Source organism: Poecile atricapillus, chromosome 8, assembly GCF_030490865.1.
Source record: "Poecile atricapillus isolate bPoeAtr1 chromosome 8, bPoeAtr1.hap1, whole genome shotgun sequence".
Taxonomy (NCBI): Eukaryota; Metazoa; Chordata; class Aves; order Passeriformes; family Paridae; genus Poecile; species Poecile atricapillus.
Window position 1 is genome coordinate 13,743,098 of NC_081256.1, and position 26,103 is coordinate 13,769,200.

The 26,103-nt window shown below is 41.1% G+C and overlaps 1 protein-coding gene across 6 annotated transcripts; it reads right to left on the reverse strand.

Moving 5' to 3' along the window:
* Positions 1-5,311: 5,311 nt before the first annotated feature.
* On the reverse strand, positions 5,312-17,369 carry PLSCR1 (phospholipid scramblase 1). 6 transcript variants are annotated; one of them, XM_058844393.1, is made up of 10 exons: positions 17,215-17,369; positions 17,116-17,148; positions 14,530-14,561; positions 13,665-13,733; positions 11,998-12,155; positions 10,949-10,991; positions 9,672-9,892; positions 8,710-8,871; positions 7,528-7,689; positions 5,312-6,359 (listed from the first exon to the last, which is right to left on the reverse strand). In XM_058844393.1, exons 3-10 carry the CDS (start codon positions 14,534-14,536, stop codon positions 6,327-6,329), a joined length of 855 nt encoding a protein of 284 aa, XP_058700376.1. In that variant the 5' UTR covers positions 14,537-14,561; positions 17,116-17,148; positions 17,215-17,369; the 3' UTR covers positions 5,312-6,326. The 6 variants fall into 6 exon arrangements, with proteins under 6 accessions (XP_058700376.1, XP_058700374.1, XP_058700377.1 ...); XM_058844391.1 differs by lacking the exon at positions 17,215-17,369 and having other exon boundaries at positions 11,998-12,164; positions 17,116-17,202; XM_058844394.1 differs by lacking the exons at positions 17,116-17,148; positions 17,215-17,369 and adding an exon at positions 16,668-17,088.
* Positions 17,370-26,103: the final 8,734 nt, after the last annotated feature.

The window sequence follows — 26,103 nt, forward strand, 5'->3', positions numbered from 1 at the left end:
GACCAGCAAAAGAAATGCTTGTGCAAGGTCAGATACCTTGGGAGGTTGTGCTGTTCAAACTGTGCCCAAAAAACTCCCCACACTGAAGAGGAACTGTGCACTTACACAAGAGCAGGACTACACTCCAGAGCAGGGACGTGCAGCCAGGACCTCAATTAGAAAACACTATTGCACCCATGTGCTGGTCATACACAATACCTGCAAAATGCTGCTGGAAACCACAAAGTCAAGGCAGCCCCAAAGTCTTCAGTGTCTTCAGGGTCAAAACATATAACTGGGTCATTTAAATTAGCAAGTTACCTTTTGTTTATACTTCTTATGAATAGCTTTAATTATAGCCTTCAGCACAAACCTCAGTTAGCCTGGGAGTTTCCACGCAGCATTTGCTGCCCACAGCTCACTCCTGGGGCTCCTGGCAGCTCAGAGAATCAGCACGGTGCCAGCACTGGCTCCCAGCTCCACAGGGCATGCCATGGCAGCACTGCAGTGTTTGCACACTTACCTTTGAAACACACCTTTGTCCACGCTCCTTGAAGCGGTGATGCAGAGCTGCATGGGAATTCTCCTGCAGCTGAACACCTCATGTCACTGCAGAGCAGGAACTGGAGGCTCCTGACCAGTGGTACCTGCACTGCACTAGCCCACTCCCCCTTTTATTTTTGGCATGCACTTGCTCTCAGGGACTGAGAGTGGTGGTTCACCAGGGGCAGGGACAGCAGGAGCTGCAAGGCCCTGGTGCACAGAGCTCTGTGCTTGCTGCTCAGCCTCCCACCAGTGTCTGTTTGCTCCTTGGAGAAGGCAAACAAGAGGGGAGAAAGATCGACTGCCTCAGATGCTACCAGCTGCCCTGGTTCAATAACTAGGTCAGCTAAAGGTTAAACCAGCTGAGGCATAGGCAGCAAGTTTAGATTTAACAAAAAAAAAAAAAAAAAGAAAGAGAGAGAAGAGAGAAACAAAGCCAAAGTCAGGGAGGCAGTCCATGTCACAGCTATTCACACTGAAGCCATCTCATGTTTTGGGGGCTAAATACACCTTAAACAAAAATCAGTGGCATGAAACCAGCAATGAAATCAGCCTGTTTGCTTTGAGGTACCCTGCTGTGATATATCAATAACTTTTTTGCTTTCTGTAGCAAATTCTGTCAGAAATCACAGTCTAATTCCAAATTATATCGTTTACCAAGCCTAATGCAGCTTTAAGGATATTACGCAGTATTTTGTCTAAGTATTTAAAATCAATCATGGTTTAACATGCATACACACATTTTTTAATTTTCCTAGTGGTGTGTAATTGCATTTGAAGCTTAGGACTTTGCTGCTTTGCTGGGAAAGACACATCTAGCTTTCCACACTCATGTAGGCAATACATACTTTGGAGATAGTGTAATGTGAAATTCCTCCACTGAGGAAATCAGAATGACATCTAAGGAAACTGCCTGTGGATCTCAGCTAGGTTTAAGCGGTGAAAAGATAATTTCTGTGCTAACACTGCCACCCACCGAAAAATAAGAGGCACAGTCATATATCCTTGTTTTCATATCTTCTTCCCCTTTGTTACTCTGCAGTGTTCTCCTGGATATTTTCTCCTCACTGCTGTCTTTAATAATTGTAATGTTATCAGGTAAAAAGTGTAAATAAACTAAACCTAAGTGGTAGGTCAAATATAGCTATAAACCAGAAGATAAGTTCTCTCCAGAACAAAATCGGTAACATTTGGAAGTCTCCCTGTGAATGGTGACAGGGAAACCCCCAGCACATAACCATGGCATGTGTAAACATATATAGCATCAAAGTACATGTAGAGCCCTGATCCAACAGAATTCCACCAGCTGGGCTCTTCCCTCCACCCTGGGAGAGTTGTACTTTTCCTTTGTTAGAGAGAGACTCTCCCTCTGACCCCTTGCTATCTTCTCTGAGGTTCTTATACCTTTTTTATGTCCTGCCTCACTAATGTTAAGATCAAACCACATTTATGCTTTTTGTTTGACATGGTTTCTTCATCTTGTGGTGGAGTGGTGGTTTGCCCTTGATGCAACCCATAGCTGTTTCCTTACCCTAATTGTGAGAGGTTCCCTTATCTTCAAGTGTCTCTGGTTTTGCAGCTTCTTCCCTAAATCACACCTTTACCATTTCCTCTCACAGATTATTAATGTCTGTATCATGCAATGGCCCTTAGCAGTGAAACACTCGAACCATGCATTTTTACAGTAAATTCCCCTGCACAAAGATTTTCTTAATAATAACATTACATCTCTTGCATTTCCCAAGAGTTACCCTGCACCTACAGTAGCAGGAGCTAAATTTAGTTTAGGAAAACAGCTCCTTTCTCCTTCCCTGACTCACCCTTTGATGTGCAGTCCTGCTCCCACTGTCAGCTTTTGGTCAAAGCTATTCCTGTTAGTAAAGCCAACACGAGGTACATGAGGGATGTAAGGGATGTCCTTGAGTCAACAAAAAGACCCAAAGAGACCTTTTTAGGAACTTTGCAAATATGAACTAAAAGGCAAACTGTAATGCAATGCTTTAAAACAATGCTCCTTCTCTTTTCCAATTACCAAGGTTATTAGCAAAAACCCGATCTTGCTTATGACTAAAGTGAATCACTATTTTTTTAACACTTATAAATTTGTTTTCTGGAATGTTGAATTAATTATGATTTTCTACTGAGAAACATCCTATAAATTATGGTTTTGTTTGCTATATGGACCCTGAGGTTTGATTAAGCGACTGCATCTCCTGTGCAGCTGAAGATGAAAAAACTTACCAGGGTGGGACAGATGGAAAGGTCATTAACAGAACTCAAGAAATCCACCTGCAAATCTCACTCTGTAAAGGTTTTATGTAACAGCTCGATCTCACTGAGATGCTATTGAATAACAGGTAGCATGCTGGAAATCTAATTCTTTACAAAGCCTGGAGTTATGGGCAGGGGGCTAAATCATTGTATTGCTTATTGTCTGAAGGATAAAGAGTGGAGAGTTCTAGACTGGGGATTTATTAAAGATGGAAGTTATGATTCTTTCAAAATGAAAAAAAGACAGCTCAAAGAATTATTTATTCTTAATTTAACACAGTTTCAGAAATGAGCAAGTCTCCAGTTTCAGTTAGGACTTCCCATGCAATATTTTTACCTTCATGAGAGAGTGTGAACTGTTTCACATGACAAAAGTTTACGAGCTGTGTAACCAGTGTCAGAGTTATCCAGTTCCCCAGCTGATGGAAAGTCCCTCCAAGTCCAATGCTCTCTCTGTTGTTTTATGATCTGAGGTTGTAGAAGTTCTTTCCAGTTCTTTCCACAGTTCTGGCAAATCTAAGATGCTTAGCTGCCACTTCTTACTCCTTAGCTGGATTCACTTATTCTCTCAGGTTATCTAAATTTTCACCTTACTTACTAATTTTGCTAAATAGATGGTAAAGGAATAAACTTCAGCAATCTGATCACTAAACTTGAGCAGCACAAAATCAAAAAATCTAAATGGGCAACAGCAAAACTCACACAACTTCACTGTTGGATTTCACTGTGTTTGATAAACCTGTGTGTAAACACAGCTATCTTGGCTTTGATTAAGCTTTGCACAGTTGTTACTGCTTGCAACTGAAATTCTCCTTAAGATACAAGAATTGCAACATTGTTTTCCTACACATCTTGATGTGAAGTTGATCATTCTTAATGATTTGCATTCTCCCATTCTCCCCTTACTGCTCTACAATTTTTCCATGTAATTTTGTATGCAAGGCTATTGGAACAATGGTGATTCCAGGACTTGGGGTGAATGCATAAGAAAAAAATTTGAATGAAAAAATTTAATTACTTGGAAGAAGGAAAAAAAAGGCTCCTGGTTATGTCCTATTAGGCCAACCTCTTAATACCTCACTTATATTTGTATACACTCCCCAGTTTATTGTCAGCAGATGAATTTATGATTCAAGATCCTTTTAACCAAAGGCAAAAGTATCCCTGTTTTAACTACTTGCAAAATGTAATTCCATCCATTCCTCAAACAGACATAGACCTCACTCTAATGCAAACTGCAAATTTAAATTCTATGCAGCACCTGCCATGGAAGTAAATAAGTATTTTCAAATACCTTCCAAACAATGTTTATGGAATATTTGAGTAACTGCTGAAGTGCAGGGATCAAATATGCTTGAGACTGGAACTTCAGAGCTACAGGCAGAAATGAAGTTGTGTTCCACCCCTTGAAGGAAAAATAATAATGATGGACTTAACTACGTGAATCCCTAAAGGACAGGTCTGGTTTCTAACACATGTAGCTTCTACTCCTAATTCAAGTAATCAGAAACTTTTAGCAGATTTTAGGAAGATTGGATTTCTGGTATCTCATTAATAGATGGTCAATAAAGCACAAAATATTTTTTAAATAATAGTATTAAGTTAATTCCCTAAGAATAGTGCTGATAAATCAAAAATGCACCTCCAGCAATTCCATATACAAGGAAGTTTAGCAGCAGAAGCTAATTTAACAAGGAATAATATAGAATTTAAAGACTTCCAGAACAGTCTGGACTGTTGTCCCAAATTTGCACAATTATTCCAACATAAAAGAGAATCCAGGTACACAGCAGCAATGGCATTTCTCTTTTCTTTTGCTTTCTGACTGGCCAGAAGCAACCAATAAATTGAGAACACTGAACAAAAAGACTCTTCAGCAGAACTAGAATGCAGCTGAAAATACTGGCAAAGACTTCTCCCCACAGCTGCATTCCAAGAACCATTCTGTTCATGTGCTTTTGTCCCAGGGTAAGAAATTGCAACTTATCCATTGCTTGGACATTTAAATAAACCATTTAAATAATTTAAATAAAGCTATAAATGCTAAGAAATTGACCTGCCATTTAATGTGTCTGCTTTTGAAGTGAAACTGTTGTGTTTGTGCAGACACCTGTTCTGTTTACTCTGTGCCCTCAAAACAACAGACAGACTCACAATCTGTGAAAAACGCAGACTAAATGAGAAGCAAGGAGGACTGGAGAAACTGAGAAGTAACTGCCTCAGGTCATACTCATACACAAAGCAATTACTAAAGGACTATTGAACAGAAGCAGGCACAGACAATTTCCTGTCACCTCTGCAGTTCTGTTGGTGAATGTGCAAGCCTTAAGTTTCAAAACAACCCAAATAAGAAAATGAGGTCATGCTCAGGAGGAGTCATATTTGACAACAGATCCATCTCTAGATGTGGTGGGTTGACCTTGGCTGGATGCCAGGTGCCCACCAAGCCACTCTATGCCTCCCCTTCCCAGAGGGACAGGGGAGATAGAATAAAACACAGAGCAACTTGTAGGTTAAGATAAGGCAGTTTACTCAAACAAAAGCAAAAGTTTGTGAGTGCACAAAGGGTAAAAAACCAAGAATTTTATTCTGTACTTCCCATCTGCAGGCAATGCCCAGTGCCTTCCTGGGAAGCAGGGCTTCTGCATGGAAGTGATTGCTTGGGAAGGCAAACACTCTAAAAACTGAATGCAATGCCTTCCTCTTCCTTTCCTTATCTGCTCTCTCTGAGCCAATGTCATATGGTATGGAGTGTCCCTTTGGTGAATTTGTGTCAGCTGGCATGGCTCTGTCCCCTCCCAGGAGCTTGCCCACCCCCAGCCAACTCAGGGTGGGAATGCTGGAGAGACAGCGCTGCTGCAGCCAAAACCCTGCTGGGTTATCAGCACCCTTCCAGTTCCCAGAGCAAAGCACAGCTCTGGGACAGCTGCTGGGGAAATGAACTGCAGCTCAGACACACCCAGCACAGAGAGGAATAACATTTTACACCAATTGCAGATATTTCTGTTCAAATGCAGTATGTTGCTCTGAATGTGTGTATTTGATGTATTTGATGGAAACAACAGAATGTGAACACCACAGCAGAACTACCAAAGGAGAATACCCAGGAAAAAATCAGTGTCTCCTTATTAGGCTTAGGTTATTTTTAATATTTAATATAGAAGTAGCCCTCTTTTTAGGAATCAAAGTATTATTATAGTAGTTATAAGTAACAACTATAATTAGTTACTTTAAAATCACAGAGTTCTTGGAAAAAAAAATGTTGCTATATATGTCTCTAAATCATATTATTGATCTGTACATATCTGTACAGATAAAGAGTCCTTATTTGAATACTAAAAATTATTTCATCAGATTAAAAACATAATAAAAAAGACCATAAAGCTTTTAGCTTACAGAAATGTAATTATAACATGCATTTCTCATATTCTTACTGGAGCACTGCAATTCATCAGAAACTTGGGAAATCCATGTTCTTCTTCATTCCATACAGAACATCTAGATTTCATTATCAAACTCCTGCTTGCTGATGTTTAACTACCACTACGTTCAAAAAACATGAAGTCCTAAGGGGATAAAAAACAAACAAACAAACAAAACAAATAATTCTTAAATGTAGTTCTTATTTCTGACATCCCCTGGCTGCATTGCAAGATATACACCTTCCTCTAAGAAACTGAAAGGGTGAGGAGAAGGTGGGGGCACATTTATCATGTGCTCACCCCCCAGGTCTCTCAGAATGGGACCTCCACAGAGACTGAAAGATGGTGAAAGACCAGCATGGGAACTTTTAATTTATCAGTAGCCAAAGCTATGCTTCCTTTACTCGGGATTTCCTCCCTGACTTTGTTCAAGCTGACTCATTCCCTCTCCTCAGGCTGGAGTCCCTCACAATGATGGCTATCTTTAGTTTACTGGTGGGGGCCCATTGCTGTGCCTGAAAGCCCAGGCTGCTGACACTCACTAACACTGCACTTGATGCACTTGGTAGCACAGGAACACACAGCTACACAAAACCTTGCTCATGCCCAGAGCTGTCAGAGCTTGGTGAGACCTTTCCAAACTCAAGGTGCTTCACATGGCCCTTTCCTGCCCATCAGCAGCCCAGCCAGCACAGAGGCAGTGCGTGTTCTGAAATGGTCTTTTGATGCAGAATTGTTCTGTTAGGTGGAAACAGGAGTGTGTTCCACACTGTTTTCAAAGAGGAAACTGAGCTGCACTGCACTACTGACAGCCAAAGTGCTCTGACAAGTTCAATGATCTTAGCCTCTGCAGTAATCCCTCCATTTGGAAATTACTGCTCTGAGAGCATTAATCCTGCTCCATTCAGTGCTTCAGGTGCACCCAAAGAGAGATGGGAGGCAGTGGCTGCAGCATTCAGCTGTCCACCAGCCCAGTAGTCTCTTGGCTATTGCTAATTACTATTTACTGGTTTCACAATCCATAAACTTGCTTTCCTCTGCTAATGAGTCTGTAAGAAGTCTTCCCTTTTCCTATTTTCAGTCCCACCAAATCTGAAACTCTGCTTAAAACAACTAGTACTTCATGTAGTCTAGAATAAGCTTCCTGTCTAAAATAATTCTGTGTTGCCTTTTGTGGTCAGTTTTACACACAAAAGTTCATAAGCTGTTGCCCACTTGAAGGAGCTCAAAATTGACTCCTTTACCATCACAATTTAAACATAGAGATGAAAAAGTTTGTTTATGTTCATCTATTAGTGAATGACAGACTTACGATAAGGAAGCAAGCACCAATCATGACAGCTTTCATTTTCACATCAAGGTCCATTGGGAATGAGATTCCAAAGTTATCAGTGTCTGTAAACAATTCCCGCACAAATCCAGTCCACTGCTTAGAAATCCTCCCAACAGCAGAAGTCTCATCCAGAGATTTCACCTATAGTTTAACATAAAATTTTAAAAAGCATCATCAAACCTTCATTCATCATTCGTAATACTCCCAAATCCATTTTGAAATAGATCCATTTAAAAGCATCAGACTGTTATTTTAATTACAGTAATTGAGGGCAAGGGTTTGTATCAAAAGGCAATCAGGCTATCAGAAAGTTGGTCTAAAGTATTAGAGCCATGAACTTGATTCTGAATCTGACTGGGAAGCTGAATTCCTTGATGGTGCTGGGATACCACATGCACACACACTGCTGCAAGTGGTGTCTTTTAGCCAAGGCAGTGAATTAGCTTCTCCTGCCATGCATCAGGAACTGCTCAAGTGAAAATTAAACAAGTTACATTCTTCTGTTCAAAAGCAAAGATTAGCCCCCTGGCAACATTACATTTTCTAGTTAGAGCCAGTCTACTGGGTCATGTGAAAGATTAGTTCCAAAATAAAACGGCATGAATTTGCTGTAGTAACATAATTTTAAACATTAAATAGTAGCCTTGTGTATCTTTTACTTAATGTCCACAAAAACAATGTTGTATTAATCAATATTATTTCAAAAGGATAGTTGTAACTCTTCAGTCATTCAACTCTGTATTTCAGGTCTAAATTAACTTACTAGTTTATTGAATGATTATTAGATGATTAAGTAAGCAGGTGAAGGAAGTAATTTTAATAAGTACCTAATACCTCTATTTTTCTTAGAGCCTGACATAAGAGATTCAAAAAGATTTTGCTGCTAAGTATTTTAATTAAGTGATTTTTGTGCAGCCACAGGGAATTCTCAGTGATCACTGATGAGTGGCTTTAACACATCGTTTCTGGAATTTTGTCTGGTTTATCTAGAGAAATTTAGGTATCTAAAGAAGTTATTTGATTATACCAGCATTAAAAGAAGATGTAGCAATTACTTAATATATACTACAGTTCAGTTGGTAGGTAGTAAATCGAGCAACAAACTAATATCAAACTACTGTCTGAAAACAGATACAGGCAAACAATTTTTACATTGCATACCTCAAAATTAATGTCCTCACAGCACCGGCACACAACACATGGGCCAGCAATTTTCAGTATATCCTTTCTTTTCTCATCCTGGATGGTAAACTTTGGCAGGCAGACATGACAGTTCTGGACAACATAACCAACTATTATTCCTGGAGGCGCCTGGACTTCCAGCTTCACAGGGAAGAGAAAACCTCCAAGTGAATGATCATGCTTCCATATGCTAGTGATACAAAACCCACACCAGCACACAAATGGAAAACAACTATTTCTCCACAACCATCTGGCCTTACAAAGCATTTTGCTGTGAGTGTTTTCAGAGGACCACTCAGATTGCAGACCTCTTATTCAGCTTTTGCCTTCAAGAAAACAGTAAAAGCTTCCTCAGCATCTGGAGCACACAAACTTTGCATCTACATTATAAAGACCCAAGCCCAGTGAAACAAAGGCAGCAAATACCCCAAAAGCATTCAGTGAAGGCATTATAGGGTGCAGCTACTACAAATGCCTCAGCAGGAGCTCTGGGTAGGCTTAGATTTAAAGTTTCAGAAGTTGCATCGTTCCAGAATTACATTAATATTTAAAAAACCTCATGACCTCCCGTGTTGAGTGTCACTATAGCTTTCAGAGCTCTCAAATAAAAACTCTAGCTGTTTTATTTTATGAAAGCTGTTGCCTCACTCTTCCATTCCAAGTCCATCCCCAGTGCAGATTTCAGCACCAGCCACAAGTTCTCGGAAATGCTGTTCAATCAGATTTTCCATTAGCACAATCAGAATTGGCCAGTGAGTCCAAGTGCTGCTTCTTCCCAGACCAAGAGCCCCATGCACAAATCCCACAGATCTCTTCCCACACCTTACTGGCAAACCCCGACTCATTTCACCTCGCCTCCTGATTCAAGACAGCCCCACCTTAAAGCTGTACAGGAGGTGCCTGTCCCAGAGGAAGGAAGGCAGGGAGAGGCAGCAGCTCACCTCCTGCAGACAGCAAGGGCAGCAGCAGCCGGAGCAGCGCAGGGGCCTGTGCAGCCTGATCACCTCGCGGCCCAGGTTGTCCATAATCCGGATGGTGAAGGGCCGTGATGGCCCAAAGCAATTCCTGGTGAGGCAGTCAGTGTCCTCTGCTGCAAAGTACACCCTTTGTCCCACTGCATTCTTGAGTTCGTATTTGTTGTTTGTTTCAAAGTCAGTCACAACTGAAAAATGGGAAAAAGCCTGCTAAATTCCTAGGGGTGTCTGGTCAGACACTCCCTGCTAGCTCTGCAGATGCTCTTTGGGAAGGCAAGCCTTGCTCAAAGTCTGTCAGAGGCAGCTTCTGGCAAAGGGAAATGATAGGAAAGGAGCCTCAAGCAGAGAAGCCTGATGGAGCAGTTCAGAGGGAAGAAGCCACCATGAACATGGTGGAAAGAAATGGAGATTCCCATCTGTCCCCAGCGTCTCCTCTGGCCACAGGCACCGGCTGCCTGAACAGCACCACCAGGGAAAGTCCTCAGGGGAGAGTTCAATGGATAAGGGCTAGAGAGAGCTGTGAATTTGGGGGTGAAGCCAGAAAAGGGCACAATATGTTCACAATAAGAAAGCCACAATAAACCCTCTCAGTCAAGATTTTCAAACAACAAGAACTAGGACAGAAATTTTAAGTAATTTCTATAACAAAAGAAAACACTCTTAAATTTTAGAAAAAAACAGAAAGAAAAATGCAGCAGCAACATTAGGAGTTATCTGGGATGTATGGTCCATTTTATTCCTTCTATTTGAAAGACATTGATAATGATAACTTGGGTATTAAAGCACAGAATGAGGGAAGCAGAAGGAAAGCCATTCAGATTGCTAAAACAGCAGGATTGCCTGTAAAAGGGATCAAAGCTACATGCCAGTCCATGGAATTAGGTGGGATATGATAGGACAGAAAACAAGATCTTTAAGTAAGGAAGAGAAGAGAATAGGAATCATCATTAACAAGTAACATTGGAAATGTGTGACTTCATCTGTAACTAGCTATACATCAACCATAACATCTATAACCAAGATTATTCAGTTGCATTGCTGTGTATCTTTTGAAATATAGAACCTGCTGAAAATTTTCTTCCTTCCTATTTTCTCCTTTCTCTCCTCTGCTTCTTCAGGACTTCTGCAGGAATAAAGACAGGTAATACAAGACAAAGGTGGTAACCACCTTAAAAACATAGTATCAAGGAAAGCCTAAACTTTACTGTTGTTGGGATTATTAGATTTAAATACTTTGTACTTACTCTCAAGAAGTTCAAGTTGTTGATGAATTAATATCTGGTCAATCTGCTCATGGTTGAAAAATTAAACAGAATAAACAGTTAACAAGTTGCAAATAAGAAAAACTGTAGTTTTAAGAACAGCAGCTGTTTCATTTTAGAATAAAAACATATGGATCAACACATGGTGTAGAGGCAGATTATCTACCAGTTAAGGAAACAGCTCACTCACCTCCTTGCCCTGTGCTCTGCCACTTTAGCAGGTTTTCACAGCACTGGAGCTGATGGGGGAGCTGAACCCAAACTGGTCTGGTTAGGAGCACACAGGGCTAACACACCTCTGCTCTTCTCAGGACTGAGCCTGACAGAGCTCTGACATCATGTCCCAGAGACTCCATACACAAAAGCAGGAAATGGGGTTATTTTAGAGCAGAATCTCAGCTACTGCTCAGCTCTAAGGAAAATTCAGGGGAAAAACAGCCTCTCCTCACCAGTGCTTTTTTTTTTCTTTTTATTTTTAGCACTTTACAAAACTGGCAACAATACATCAGTATTAATCTTTCCAGTGCTGAGATGAACTGTATTTTACAGTACAAAGACATATTCAGTAATGTGAAAACAACTCTTATTTTGCTATTAGCATTCTCTGTGCTGTGAAGTCAGACTGGCAGCTCTACTAACAATATTAAGAGGTGTGAAGAAAGCATTGTGTAGAAAATTAAGTGCTTGTAATGTGCTAGCGTTGCCCATATTATAGGTATTTATTTACATACTCCTTTCCAAAGGACATTACATCTCCCAAACAGTGACTTCAGAAATGGGAAGGATGTGTGACAGCTCTGTGTGCCTCATCCTCCAGCACCCTATGTGGCAGGAAGGTACTCCATGAACAAGTGCTACATCTCCAACATGCACCTCTGCGTTCAGAAATTACAAAAGGCTTCACTTAGCAGCCCACAAGCAGCAACCCATGCAGCTGCAACACAGATGCTTTATTTAGTTTTTTCATGGATGCAGGCTGCTTCCCAGAGCAGAACACCTCATCTCTGGGGGAGGAAGAAGTGTGCAGGTACCTGTGTGAGGTACTCCAGTCCAGGAGGGCAGTTGGGAATAGAAGGAGGAATAGGCATCCAGATTGTCCCATCCATGGTGGGCTGGTTCTGGACAGGTGGAGCGACAAATCCACCTGGGAACCCCATGGGCTGTGCCTGGAATCCATAGTTCCCTGCACCTGTGACATCTGGCATGGTAGGAGAGATACAGTTATGAAAGTTAAATGTTGGAAAATAATTGCCCCGTCCGTCTTCAAAAGAGTAATTTTTTCACTATTTGGAACTGTGGAGATCCTTATGCCTTATATATTTCAGTTATGGATACAATAAATCTCATGAAGGGAGTTACACTGCCGTGGGAGGTTCTGATGCGTCACACAAAACCAAACCAAATAAATAAAAAAAATGCATCACTCTTGAATACAGAAGAAATTTCATTCACATAGAAACAGTAAATCAAAAACCAGAAATAAATAAATGAAGGCTATTTCTAAGTAGAGAAGAAAGAATACTTTAAATTACATGGAAAGCATTGGCATTTACAGGCTGACAGTTGAGCAAATGAGGAATTTCCAGATAAAGTTTTGCTGAAACTATACCTTCTACTTTTGTGAAGAAAATGTCCTTTTAGCAAAGTTCATCCAGAGTTTTCAAACCAGATGATTGGTAGGCCTTCAGCCCAGCCCAGCTCAGCACCAAATTTCACACTACATTCCAACACACAGAGCAGAGCAGGTGAAGGATCAGGCTGTGGCCATGGGCAGAGCAGTACCTCAGGTGATGTAAAACTCACAGGTGGCCACATGGCCCACCCCTGGGAAGAATGTTCCCTTTGGGAATTCAAGATCACTTTTACATCTAAGGACAGCCTTTGTACACAAACTACCTACAGCTCTTGTGGGCAAGTGTGTGCACATAAAATTACTCAAAATAACGATGTTCCTGCAACCTCCATGGCACAAGAGTGAGTGCTTGTTCCCTGCTAGCCAAGTGTACTTATGGACCCCAGAGTGCCTTGTCCCAGGATGCACAAGCTTTAACTTATGAACAGCACAGTAACTTAGACCAAACATTTTGCTTTTTACCTCTGACTTATGCTCTGAGCCTGATTGTTAGATATTTATTGTGATTTGCCTCTTCAGAAAGAAATCACTGCCAGAATGAGAGAAGCTATTCAGGAGGGCTGCATTTTGAAGTGGAGCAGAAAATGAGACAGAAGAGGAGAGAGCAAGTGAGGGAAAGTGTAAGGTATAACCACCTGCAAACAGGAAATGAATACATGCAGAACTGCAAGAGGAAAACAATTCTTTCTTCACTTCTGTATTTCTAGAGCAAAATAAAGTGAAATACTGAAGTAATATGATAATTAAAAAGTCTGATTATCAGTAAGAATCTGCTGCACATTAATTGCAATCAGTAGCACCCAGCAAAACTCCCTAGCAAATTCCCCACAATGGCCACTGAGGAACACCTGACATTTTTAACTCCTACCACTGTTGGCACTGCTCAGCACATACTAACATGTAGAACTACAGAGGAAAGAAATTACTTCAGCAAAACAGAGATTAAAAGAGACTCTATAGAATTAATAGCCAAGAGGTAAATTGGAGATGCTCACCCTTTTACAGCCCCATATTTTCCATGCTTATTTCCTAATAGTCTCACAGATCTGTAACCAAGCCACCCACCTTGGTAAGGCCCAGGGACCTGCTGAGGGGGGCCATAGGGCATTCCAGGTGCTGTGGCAGGTTGAGGTCCTGGAAGAATGGAAAATATGCTCTGAGTATGGATCATTTCCTCCTACCCTGGGTGAAAGATCCCCAGTGCTGACTCCTTTTCCAGAGTGCACATAGGACAAAATCTAGGCAGCTGTTTTCTGTACAGCAAAAAATATACATCAAGGTCGTATTTATGAACAATGCATTCATCAATAAAACTTAATGGAGTTCTGGTCCTTAAAGTGCAGAAAAAGACAGGCACTGCACAGGGTGTCATGAAGATGTCACAGGATCACAGAATCATTTAGCTTGGAAGGAACCTCCTGAGATCATCTAGTCCAAGCCCTGTGCAAGCAGGGTCAGTTCACTCAGTCTGGAGCAAAGATGTCTTTGTTCATTGATATTTAGAAAGAGGCTTGAATTCAAAGCATTACCAGGAACTGACAGGCTGCCCTCCAGTACAGAACATGGCAGTGAGCCATTCCCCTCTGTGTAAAACCTTTTCTCTCAATTTCTTCAAGTTCAGACTATACTAATGCCTCACCAGCAGATGGAGAGGGTTATGGATGTAAAAATATTTACCAGCTTCAGTTTGTAAGCAGAAATAACTTGAATTCCAAGATTACTAAATTATTTATTATTTTTACTTAACTTCAGAAATCAAGATCTGAAAATGTAAGCTCTACATTTTTAAAATATTTCATTTTAAAATGTAAATAATTTCAGATTAAAACATTCATACATATTTCATATAATTCTAGGGTAAGTGAATATTGCTTGAATGTGCTGTCTTTGATGTTAGCAGAAGTTGGTATTTTGATTGTATTTTACTCACCTTGCATTGTCGTAGATCTGCTTGTAGTCGTTCTGCAAAAGAACAGTTTTGTATCATACTTTTTAAAATGTTTAATTTCACACAAGAGCTATTCAGAGTTCTCTATTATTGGTAAAAGATATTTGCCTCTCTAAACTGTATGGGAAAGTGAAACTACAATTACAAGCAAAAATAAATTGAAATATCTCAGCTTTCTTCTAGGATATGTCTCAACTACTACATAAGTCTGGGTCTTCTATGCCTACAGCCATGCTTTGAGTATCCTGAAATTAACCTCAGCTCAGAAAAGCATTGGGGTGTTAAGCTCCCCTGTGCAGCCATTCAGAAACATCCTGTACTTCACATGAACAATTTACTGCAGTGATTTAAGGGCAGCTGGTTCAATGTATTGATGTTGACCACAAAACCTGCTCAGGTAAACCCTGGAGCAGCCACGTTACCGCCTACTCAGTTCTTTAAGCTATTCCATTTCTCTTGTGGTACTAATAAATATCACATATCCAGTATTTGCCTTCACAGGATAACAAATCATGGTTGCCAAGGAGTAAAAGAAACCAAAATCCAACCAAACAACACAGCCCACATAAAAAAAAAAAAAAAAAAAAAAAATCCAAAAAAAACTAACCCAAAACAAAACAAAATAAAACCACACACAGAAAAAAAACCAAAACAAAACTCAAAACACCCAAAAAAACCCCCACTTACTGATACCAGCTGAAACCTTGAGAGTTATTTCTTTCTCTGGGGTAACGAGTGAAGCAAGACAACAGCAGCAACTGCTATTAGAGACAGATCCAAAACAGTCAGGAGATCCAAAAGTGGGAGTGTAAACAAGAATGGTACAGGCACTCCTTTTTAATAGGTTTGAAAGCTTTAAAATAAAAAAAATAAACCTAGTTGTTCTTTAAAAATAATCCAGTTCAAGTTAAACCATGAATATAATTTGTCTGTTATGACTCTTCTAACTGCTTCCTCTCAGTGAAGATTGCTGTTTAAAGCTGGGAAGTGAAACTGAAAGTAATTCCTTCCTGTTTTTCACTCCCCGAGTAAAAGCAGATCTCACAGGGTGATATCTAATGCTTCTGCAATGTCCTGGAACTCTCCAAATCCTACAGAACACCCTATTTCAGAGCAGCTGATTTAGTTGCTCTTAAAACATTCCTTTTTTAATATACTTTTTCTTCTACTTTACTGACTCTTCTTTACTAACAAAACCACTGTCCTGTTTCACATACTTTAATTGGGTTCTGGTCATAGGGTAGATTGAAATGTAGTCACTGTATGAATGTAGTAGGAATATCACAAATTACAGAAGAATAAAACTAGCAAAAGGTCAGTTTATACTGTGAGATGTTCCAGCTACATAAACTTCAGTGAAATACTGAGAATTACATCTAAATCCTTTGGTAAAGGGAGAGTAGAGACAGAATCACAAGATTTATTTAAAAGAAAGGCTTTGTAGTCATCCAGAATCTTTCATTGTCCCTACAGCCACACCCACAAGCCATTATACAATCTAGGATTTAGAAAAGGTTGATACGCTCTGTAAGAGAAAGCAATAAAGGCTTTACAAAACAGCCCTCATTTCATCCCAAAATAGTTCCTTCTACATGAATATCTGTGTTTGTTTTCAGTTTCTGATTTTCAGAACTACATAACACAGCTACGTGTCCCTCAGCCTGACTCATGTCACTAGATATGCTGCAAGTAACTCAGACATGTCTGAATTACATTAACTATAGGACTTCTGCTTCTTATCAGAAAAACAGAATACTAGCATGACAAGTAGTTTCATTTCTTATCCAGCTCACTAAAACCCTGCAAAGAGCATGTTAATGCAAGCTCACAAGCACAAACATGCTTAGTACTATATAAATAACCAGCCAGGCCCTTTCCAAGGTTTCCAAGAATTTGTAATATGCAAAAACCAGGAAGCCAAATAGTCAGGAGGCATGCATTAGTTCAGTTCACCTTTTGTGGCTTTCTTTTTTTTTTTTTGATGTTACATTAGATTAGACTGTTCAGCCTCTGGATTTTAACCATCACCACTGGAGAAACTACGCTTGAAAATCATCTAGTCGATCTAATGAAATGAGTTATTCTTGTCCTGATGCAGTAGGGCATCTCTCTTCCCTTACCCTGGCTTTTCTCCTGAGACCTGGGAGTGCCAATTCCTGGGAGTGCCAGTTCCTGGGAGTGCCAGCCCCGGGCAGTGCCAGCCCCGGGCAGTGCCAGCTCTGGCGGTGGCAGGCGGGTCACAGCGGGCTCAGCCTCGCAGGGACCGAGGGCACATCCTCGCCAGTGCCGCTGGGGCCGGGACAGAGCTGCCTCCCCTGGAGCTGTGCCGGGCCCGCCGGGCAGCAGCAGCAGCGGCTCTGTCCGTGCAGCCTCTGCCAGCGGCTCACTCCTCTAAAGACACACATTCCAACCTGACCCGCACTCTCCAGCCCCGAAACCTGCGGCTCCTGCCCGTGCGCCGGCCCGGCTGCTCATCCCCGAGAGGAAACCCCCGGGACACCTGGCAGGAGCTCCTGGCAGCAATCCCGCTCGGGAGGGACAATCCGAGCCCCGGCCAGCACAACGTACCGCTCCCGAGCTCCGCTGGCCCGATGTCCCTCTGTGTCCCGGTGTCCCGGTGTTTCTATGGCACTGTGTCCCGGTGTCCCGATGTCCCTCTGTGTCCCGGTGTCCCGGTGTTTCTATGGCACTGTGTCCCGGTGTCCCGGTGTTTCTATGGCACTGTGTCCCGGTGTCCCGCTGTCCCGATATCCCGGTGTCCCGGTGTCCCGATGTCCCTCTGTGTCCCGGTGTCCCGTCCGGTGCCGTTCGGGAGCTCCCAGCGCTGCGGGGCGGGGAGCCAGGGCAGGGCAAGGCTGCGGGCAGGAAATTGCTGCCAGCCCTGCCGAGGAACGCCGATATTTCTACACCTTCCTCTTCGGCACATTTCCTTTTTCCATTTCTACCAGCATCAGTGCCGATTCAGCCCTTTTAAAATTAATTATTTAACCTAATTCTGCCTTTTAGCCAGAGGACATCAGTTTACATACAAGTGATAACGCCAAGCTCTACGTCCACCCTGAAAGGAGAACAAATGTGTTTGGAACAATTTTACCTTGCTTATAAGGCAGGACCTCAGGAGGTAAATATAATTATGTGGACTTCATAGTTACAGGAACAAGAATGTACAATAGTGAATTGTTTGGGAAACAAAAGACTTGGAGTAAATTGTCTCACACCCTGATTAGCAGCTCTGCCGAACAGATTTTCCACATCAATTTTTGTATATTCATGTGTGTCAGGTAGGGGCTGCTGGTGTCCGTGTATTCAAAGGAAACTTTATTTCCTCTAAACTACACAAATATGATCACAGCAATTAGTCTTTGTCTTCTACCTCCCAGAATAAAGTCTCCATTTCTATATGAATTTTCCATAAACCAAACCAAACCTCCCCCCCACCCCCCAAACTATTATTCTAGCCCTGCGCTGGATTTCGCCTGAACACCAGATTTCACAGGGATTTGGGGATTTTATTTTGCTTGTTTCCTCAGGTACAGAAGAATCTAAAGCTGACTAACATTTTCCCATGCACCTGCATTAAGTCCACTAAGAGGATTAAAAGCAGACACCAAGAAATAGGTATAGAATTATTTTGACATGGTTTGGAAATTAGAAATACATCATAGCTTTTAATACTGCCCTTCTTTTTTACAGGAATATAGCATAGTTATATTTAGCTTGGTTCAGACTTCTACTCTGAAATTCAAATTTTATTGCTGAGTAAACATGACTTTTTGACATAGAGAGGAATGTTATTTCTTAGATGAGAATATCATTGTCCTATCAGAGAGAACACAGATAGCAGCAAATCTCTTCCTTTCACGTGTCTATAAGCAGTAAAAAAAAATCTATTCACCTGTAGTGGCAGAAAAAAAGATGCCATGACTCACAAAATACAAAGTAGTTTATCAGTCTTTCCCATATCAAATAATGTTCCAGTTTTTTCCTTATCTAGCTAGGATCATTGATGTTGTAACTGACAGTCAGTGCTTTTCTATTACATCAGGGGGCTGAAACAGTCAGTACCTTTTTATTTTGTCCAGTGAGCAGATTTAATCAGCAGGGGAATGCCTAAAACTTTAAGAAAAGAAGCTGGAATGGTATGAAGAGAAATAAGAAAATGACCATGCTCCTAGTAATTTAGTCTTTTTGGTTTAAGCATGTTTACCTGAAAAGAAACATTATTTGTAGATTCTTGATCCTGATTTCTAGGATTTCTGTGTTGCTTATGGTCTGGATATTCAGAACATTACTTTCTACTGTTTTAACTTCTGCTGCTCTTGATGTTGGCTCCTCATCTGATCCTCTGGTGGATCCATCTGGTGCCCAGCACCAGAAGTGGGACCAGCTCCTCCACCCACTTCTCATGCAGAGGTGTCCAGTGAGCTGGAGCTGAGCTGATGGAAGCAGCTCTCATCCTCTGTGCCAGCATCCCCTCAGCAGCTCCCTTTCCCTCGGTGCTCAGGCACGACATCTGTGGGAGGGGACATGGAAGAAGTTTGCTCCGGGCTGTACCTGGGAGCAAACGGCCTTTGTGCAGCTCAAACTCTGTTTAAGCACATTTAACCTCAGGCATGGCATGGTTTGCACTGCTAGAGGAAATAAAAGTGGTTACTAGGGGGTTTGACTTCTGTGCCTGAGGACACAATCCCACAGAAGACTCCCTTCTCCAGTGTTTGTAATCTGGAAAGCAAACCTGGAACAGCAAGCAGACATAGGAGATGAAGAGAAAAATAAGCTGAGAGTCGTTGTCTTTATAGAAAAGACAAAGGATGTGAGGTTTGAGGCACAAACTTGAGGAGGCCACCATGAAATAAATTAAAAGAAAGAACAAAAAGAAGAAGAAGGAACAGAGGAGAAGGAAAGAAATAGGGAACAAAGAAAATGAAATTTCCTCTCAATGGCAGGCTAGGAAAAGCTCCTGAGCTGCCCTGGCTGGAGCACCAGCCATGGTTTTCTGCTGTTTTCCAGCCTTCATTTGTGCACGTTTTGGAAAAGCTTTAATTTCAACAAATTATGTTTAAGTCTTGTGAATTCCTTTAGCTTACAGTGCTTAGGCCTGTATTCATGTGTGGAAGTAGTTATCCTAACCTTAAAAACTGTAGGACTCAGCAATCCTGTTGGAAGGTGATTTAAATGCGTAGAAGAATTGGCAGGAATGTTTAGCATGTATTTATGAGTTTGGGGAAATGTAATGAGTGTGAATTAGTTACACAGATTTAAACTCATCTGTTCTCTAGCTGCAGTGCAGGGGTTAGGCAGAGAGATCCCCCTCATGCCCTGTACTGAAAAGAAAAGGCACTTTCTGACACTGAAATTACAGCATTAGTTTTATTCCAAACTTTTGATGACAAAGTGGTAATGACCTGATACAATTTTCACAATATTTAGAACTTGCTTGGAAAGTTTAGATTTTAAACTCACTCCAACCTAATTATTCACATTTTCTCCAGAATCAGTAATTTTCCATTTTTTTTCCATTTATACTATACATTACATCCAAACTAGTAGTGGTTTTGAAAGCAGATAGGCAAATAATGACATGTTCAAATAGGCAATATCTACACTTTAATACAATGTGATGAGTCTAGAATGAGCCACCACCAGTAGGACAGACATGAGAAACGTGGTAAAAGGTAATTTAAATCCAAGCATTTTGAAAAACAGATAAATTGCTATTCTTAGTATTACTATTACTATTAGTATTTCTTTGATGTGGAACTGGGGAAATTGATTCCATCCTGCTAACCTAACATCCTCTGAATCTCAGTGTGGCTCTCTTTTTGTTCTGGTAGTTAGGCCTTCACTGATTTAATAAAACATGCATTCATGAAGCCAGAAGAAGCAGCTAACACATCATCTCTGTATTAAAGATTTGTAATTGTGCAATTGTAAGCAGGCCAGTTCACATATTTGATTTCATTTAACAATGTCAAGTCAGTCATCAAGCCTGCAGTCTAACAAATGAGGGTTAGGTTTTCCTTTGAGAGGAAAATGGGTTTTGAGGTGAAAATGGGTTTAGTGCTGTAATGTCTTAGTTAAGTCAGCATCCAGATAACATCAGCGGACAGTTATGAGTTCCAAACCACATAGAGTAACATTTCTTATATTTTTATGTATCCTGAGGAGCAACACGTCCCCCTGGGCTGTCACTAACAATTGTAATAATCACTCACAGAGGAAAAGCAACTCCCGCAGAGAGCTGTCAGCCATCACCATCAGCCCTTCCTCAAAATACTCAAACACATGGAGAAAACAGCAACTGAACAACAATGGAAGCAATACCACACATTTGGTTTTGCTACTAAATGTTTTTGTGCCACAGCAATTTCTTTCTCAAACCGAGAAGGAAGCTAAATAAAGTTTTACTGCTGCCAGTCATGCAAGGTTTTGAATGCCAGCGCTGTAGATGAACCAGCATAAGCTGCTTTGCAGTCAGAAAACAGGATATTGGGAGGAAAAGAACAACTTGACATAAAGAAATAGGCCATTACAGTTTACAGCATTTAGGATTAACTGTGGTACCAACAGCTTAAAATGCAGCTTGTGTAAATCCTGTTTTCTGCTAAAGGGATATTGCTACTGCAAACAGATACTTACAGGGAACATTTTTCTAGGACATGATTTTGTTCCTAAAAGTATAAATAATACCAGCCTAATTAGTGAAATACACCAAAAAAACAAGTCAGGACAATCTCATCCTGGGCAGACATCCAGCTTTGTATGTCAAAGCTGGCACTCTGAACTCCCAGGCTGCTCAGTTATCTGTGTTTGTGGTCTGGGGAGAAGGAGGGCTTTGAAGGTTTTTGCAAAGCCAAGTTCTTTCATTTAAGCACTGTTGCAGGAGACACTGAATCATACAGCAGCAGTGACGTGTTAGTGGCCCTTGAACCCTTCCTCCCTCCCTCCTTCCCTCCCTCCAATGCCTTTTATCACAAGTACACACATGTGTGGGTGGGATTCACCCATCAAACCGCTCTAGAGCCAACATTGCTGCACTGCTGTGGAGCTGGAATCATATAAAGCAGCTTTGTCAGGACACCACGGGCTTGGGGTTGAAATTCCCCTTTGAAAATGTACATAAAACAAGGACACCTGGAAGCAGCAGCCCTTTGCCTTGGTGCACAGGGTATCTCTGCCTCGAGGGCAGGAGTCCCTCCTGCTCCCTTTGCCCATCCTCTGGAGCCCCTGCTCACCAGTCACACGGCTCTGAGCACAGCAAAGAATGCAGTGCGGCTGCCAGGCCCACGTCTGCTTTCATTTAGAGCATCGTAATCTTTTAGACACTAGCACTGTGTTTGAATTCAGCATTGTGAGGGAATAATGCCTTTTAACCTTACACTTTTGATTAGACACCCCTGGTTTGTTCAGGAGCTGCTGATAAAGGAGAAGCTAGGTTTGATTGTGCTGTGATATACACTGGCACTTCTATCAACATGAGGACAAACGGAGCAATGCTGATACACAGAACCAGGCTGAGGGGAAGATGTTATTAAAGCCAATGAAGTCCAAGTTAATGTGTTTCATAACAGACTCCTCCGATAAAAATGTACTGGGACCTTGAGGCTCCCATTAATTAAGAAGATAATTAAAAAGTTGTAAATGTAGAACGACCACTAGATTTGCAAGAGTTTATGAGCTGAATTTACAGCTCAATTAAGAGTGAAAATTGAGGAAGCCTGGCACCAGGCACTGCTTCTTACTCAGACAGCTAGGGAATTTGGGGAGGTTTAGAAGCTGGAGAGGAGAAACTACAGGAAAAAGAAAATGGAAAAATATTTGCATCAGATATAAATCCTGTTCACTATTAAGACCTAGTCACCGATGTCAGGTATTGTAAACTCTTTCCTCACACTGATTACCCGGGATATGGAATAATCACGCATGAAGAAATTGCTCATCAAAGCAGTGGGCCTCATGCTCAGGCCAGAGCCATTTCCCAGAAATCCTGAGCACAGCTTTCAGGAGGTTCACATTTAGTCATATTATTTCCTAAATCAAGTTTGCCAGATTTGTTATTCCCAGCCCAGAAGGTTTTTCTCCCTGGCTGCTGTATCATGTGGTATTATAAATTGCATTTGCCATCCAATCTCTGATTCAATTTTTTAGTGTAATTGAGCTGCCGGTTGCTACTGATCAGGCTCTCACAGATGCCCTCTCCTCTCTTCTCCTCTCCCCTTAACCATGTCCCTGCTGGCAAGGCAGCAGCAGGATGAATCCAGGCTGCCTGTGCTGGTGGGAACTGCCAGCCAGGCTGCAGATTCCCGTGCAGTGTGACAGGTTTGCTGTGTGCTGCCAGGGGACACCGTGCCACAGACACAGCACGAGCCAGCCCTGCCCGGGTGCTCCTGCACTGCTGCAGGACCAGGTCTGGTGACCCATGGTCCCCCTGACCCTGAGAGGTCCAACACCAGCACCTGCAGCTTCTGTAAGTTGGATAAGGTGACCTAGGGAACCTGTGGAAGCAGGCTCTGCAAGTTTCTGGAATCAATATGTTTGTTTTCAATATTGAAGTAAAAGTATTTACACTGGTATTCACACTGGTATTTATATCTATTCTATGTGGTTCTCCTTCAGTGATCTTTCCCAGAATTTCAGGGGACATGATTTCTGCCAAATTAGATCTACATTAGCATTAATCAGTGTTTTCTATGGCTTTACAACAAATGTTTTACACCATTTCTAGTTATTCTCTCTGAACTAATAATATAAAATACTTGATGTTAGAGGTGTCTACAGTGACACTGGACTCATCTGACAGAAGGCCTTTTGATCTGGTCCAAACCCTAACATTTGTTTTTTCAGGCTTTCAATGAAACCCCATTATTTTAATGCACCACTGGGCTTCTGGAACTCTAAACCCTGCTACATCAACCAAGACTGCAGTTGGGATGACATTTTTGCATTATGAACAAAGCTATTTACAAAATTTACTTTCTGGGACATCATGGGGAAAGAGAGTAATCAGACTTTTTTTTTCTACATCTGCTTCAGGAATGGCTTCTATTTCAGTTTACTATAATAGTTTTAGTTTTAAAAGTTCACCAAGAAAGCTAACACATACTTTCAGTAATAAATATATATGGTGCTAAGCACATCAATGCTGCATGAGGCATTTTGCATCTCTGCAGATTTTTTAAACATTTTTTCTCTCTTAATCATCTCTTATCAGTTATATTACTGAAATACAAGATAAAAGAACATTTTAGCTTGAACAGATCAGCAATGCAGTAAAGAATTATGACTTCACCAAGCAGGTGCTTACTTTTTAACAAAGATCCATAATTTTTCTCCACTGAGAATGTGTTTGTAAAGACCATATTAGACTTCACTTCTGATTGAAAATATTCATTTACTCTTAGAAATATCTTATTCTCCTTGTGTTCTCCTCCACCCCTTGCTAATTTTGTTCCCATACTCTTTCCTTAGTTCATGTTACCATGATTTTGCAGGGATTTTTTTCCTCAGACTCTTCCTCTTCCCAAGTTCCACAATCATTTATACCCCTTCAGTTTGGACAGGGCCTGGGGTCTTCCCCAGGGCGGTGACAGTTCAACTAAAACCTCATGTTCAATGAACCCACTCAAACACAGCTCTGGCAGGACAGAACTGCAAATGACCACGTGAGTCAAGATAAACCATTTCATGGGACTGTTTCAAATGAGCAGGTTAGGGAGGTCATGCACATATCTTTTTTATGCTCCAGCCATAAAACCACACCTCTTTATGACAACAGCAGGTTGTATGAGAGTCCAAAGCATAAAGGTATTGGAGGAGGTAATTTCATCTGCTGATAAAACACAAATCACAAACAAAATTCCTGGTCCCACTTGTTCCAATCACTGCAGCTAAAAGCAAACAGAGTCACCTTACGGAAGTTTTTGTGGATCAGATGCACTTGCTTTATTTAGGTGTTACACCTGCTGGCACAGATGATCTTGGCATAACAATTGTGTTTCTGTCCTCTCATTGATCAATTTTTTTTTCCAAAGACACACCTGCCTGTTTGCACAAGGGCTTCTCTCTACAGTCCCTCCTAGATTTATTATCTCTTGTCCTTATTTTATTGCCCTGGAACTTTCACATCATCTCCTCACTCACTGTTTGCCGTTATTGAGTAAAGCACAGAGAAAACACGCCCATTCAGCCTTTTTCCTCAGCGGCTAGGACAGAACCACCACACCCTGTGCTTCTAACAGTGCAAGCACTGGTTTGGTATCACAATGATAAATACTGTATGAGCATCCACAGTAGACAAAAGACATTTAATGACCCATCTTGCAGATCAGCAAAAGGAAAAAAAAAACTCTTTGATCTTCTATTAGACTCAGTTAGGAAAGGGAAGTGATCAAACTGTGGGACTGCACTGTCTTTGTGAGGGCAATATCCACTGTGTCAAGGAGGATAAAATACATTGTACACCACTAATTCTTGGTGGGATTTCACTCTTCTGCAAATTTTTATTTCATTTTATATCATGCCCTGAGAATCTGAAAGCAATAAAACCAGAGATAAAATTCTTCCTGATAGGAAGAGAACAATTTAATTAATTTATTTATGAAATTGTTCATTTAAGTAACAACCCACTTGTCCTGGCTTCTGCCAAACTTGTTTTTTTCTCAACTGTTGCATTTTGAGAGCATTAAAGTGATGCTGCTGTCATATGGTAGGCTTACTTAAGGGAAAACATTTCTGAATCAAATATTTAAAACTGTTCCAAACTCTAAGGAGTTTTGAGTGCACACAGTTCTTGGTTTAAATATCAATATTTTTTAAACTCCTTTGAATTTCAGACCATCTGTAAAGCAGTCTTATTTTCAAGGTTTCCAAGTGCAGTGTGGTTGATCCCGCCCTGGGCAATGCCAAAGGCTAAAGAATGCACCCCTTGTGGGTCTTTACCCTGGTGTTCTGAGCCTTAATCTACAATTATTTAGAACTAGAGATAGAAGATTAAATAAACAAATTCTACAAATATTTTGATTGGAATGGACTTAAAGCTTATCTTGTTCCAAACCCTGCCATGGACAGGGACACCTTCCACTATCCCAGGTTGCTCAGAGCCACACCCAGCTTGGCTTTGGACACTTCCAGGGATGGGGCAGCCACAGCTTCTCTGGGCCACCTGTGATAGGGCCTTACCACCCTCACAGTAAAGAATTTCTTCCTTGTATCTAATGTAAACTTGCTCTTTTTCAGTTTAAAACCATCCCCCTTGTCTTGTCACTACCTACCCTTGTCAAAAGCCCCACTTCAACTTTCATGTAGCAATTTTAGGTACTGAAAGGTACTATAAGGTCTTGCTGTCCCCTTCTCTTCTGCAGATTGAACAACCCCAACTCTCTCAGCTTGTCACAGAAAGTCCTCTGGATTTATTAAAATTTATAAAATATATTAAAGTTATTTTTAAAAAATCTTTTTTTGCTCCTATCCTATGCACTCAGCACACTATCCTATACATAATAGCCAAAACATCTCCCCTGGGTTTGCAAAGAAAATAGGATTTTTCTTCCTTTAAAT